The sequence below is a fragment of the Anneissia japonica genome, unplaced genomic scaffold, assembly GCF_011630105.1.
Source record: "Anneissia japonica isolate Jap-2015-1 unplaced genomic scaffold, ASM1163010v1 scaffold287754_len4335492_cov202, whole genome shotgun sequence".
Lineage (NCBI taxonomy): Eukaryota > Metazoa > Echinodermata > Crinoidea > Comatulida > Comatulidae > Anneissia > Anneissia japonica.
Window position 1 is genome coordinate 4,078,473 of NW_022705543.1, and position 940 is coordinate 4,079,412.

The following is a 940-nucleotide window of genomic DNA, read 5'->3' on the forward strand; positions in this document are numbered from 1 at the left end:
GATCTTACATAATCATTCAAATAATGCAGCGATTTTTTAAATCATTAATCTGTGATTTAATTTTTTTTTTAATTGAAACTTATCAAACGTCATGCACGGTGTACTGACAAATAAGTTGGGCGAGTGATTTTGTTCGTGTTAAAATGCTTGCGATTGGTGGGATCATCAGACGCTACTTCTGTGTCAAAGGTTAACGTTAACCAATCGTAAGTGCCGTCATAAATAGTCTATGAATATGATATTGAAGATAAACTGTTAATAGTTTCCACATATCGCAAGTGTTTAAGTTGATGAGGTTGAATTCGATTGGTGTTCGGAGATACCACGATCGGAAGACAACTTTTAAAACTGAGCCAAACATCTTTAATAGGAGTTTGAAGAACGACAATGGACGACCGGTTCGAATCGAGTGATGAAACAGATGATGTCTCGCAGACTGGGGAAATGAAGACAGCAGACAAACTGCCTTTTAGTATTAAAAGTATCTTAAGCAGGCCAGATGCATATAAAGAAGAAGAGGACAATGCACACAAATTTAATAGGCCATCATTTTCGTTCATACACGTTCCTCAGATAGGCCTCACTCAACCAGTTACAAGTGCTAATACATTTAACTGTGCTGCTGTAATTCGTGTACCTGCACACCGACCGACTCCCAGCCTACAGATCCCGTTCCCGGCTGTTTTTCCGTGGATGGAAAGCAGACGATTAGCAAAGGAAAGACTAACAGGTTTGTTAAAAATTTGTTTCGTTCTTTACTCACTACCAGAAATATTTTCATCACTATAGCATTATTAACAGCATCATCATGTTCTCAACCAACACCACCACCACCACCCCATCATCATCCTCATCATCATCATATTCAATCCTATATGAGACCTAATGTCTAATTAAGTTACTTAAAATACACACACACACATATATATATAGGACTATA

At 37.7% G+C, this 940-nt stretch overlaps 1 protein-coding gene across 1 annotated transcript in view; it reads left to right on the plus strand.

The window, feature by feature from the left end:
* The first annotated feature begins 267 nt into the window (after positions 1–267).
* Positions 268–940, plus strand: part of LOC117105724 (T-cell leukemia homeobox protein 3-like) — a 14,383-nt gene continuing 13,710 nt past the window's right edge. Inside the window, exon 1 of the mRNA XM_033246972.1 lies at positions 268–730. Within this exon, the coding sequence (XP_033102863.1) occupies positions 388–730 (343 nt within the window). The 5' untranslated portion in view covers positions 268–387. The remainder of the gene's footprint in view (positions 731–940) is intronic.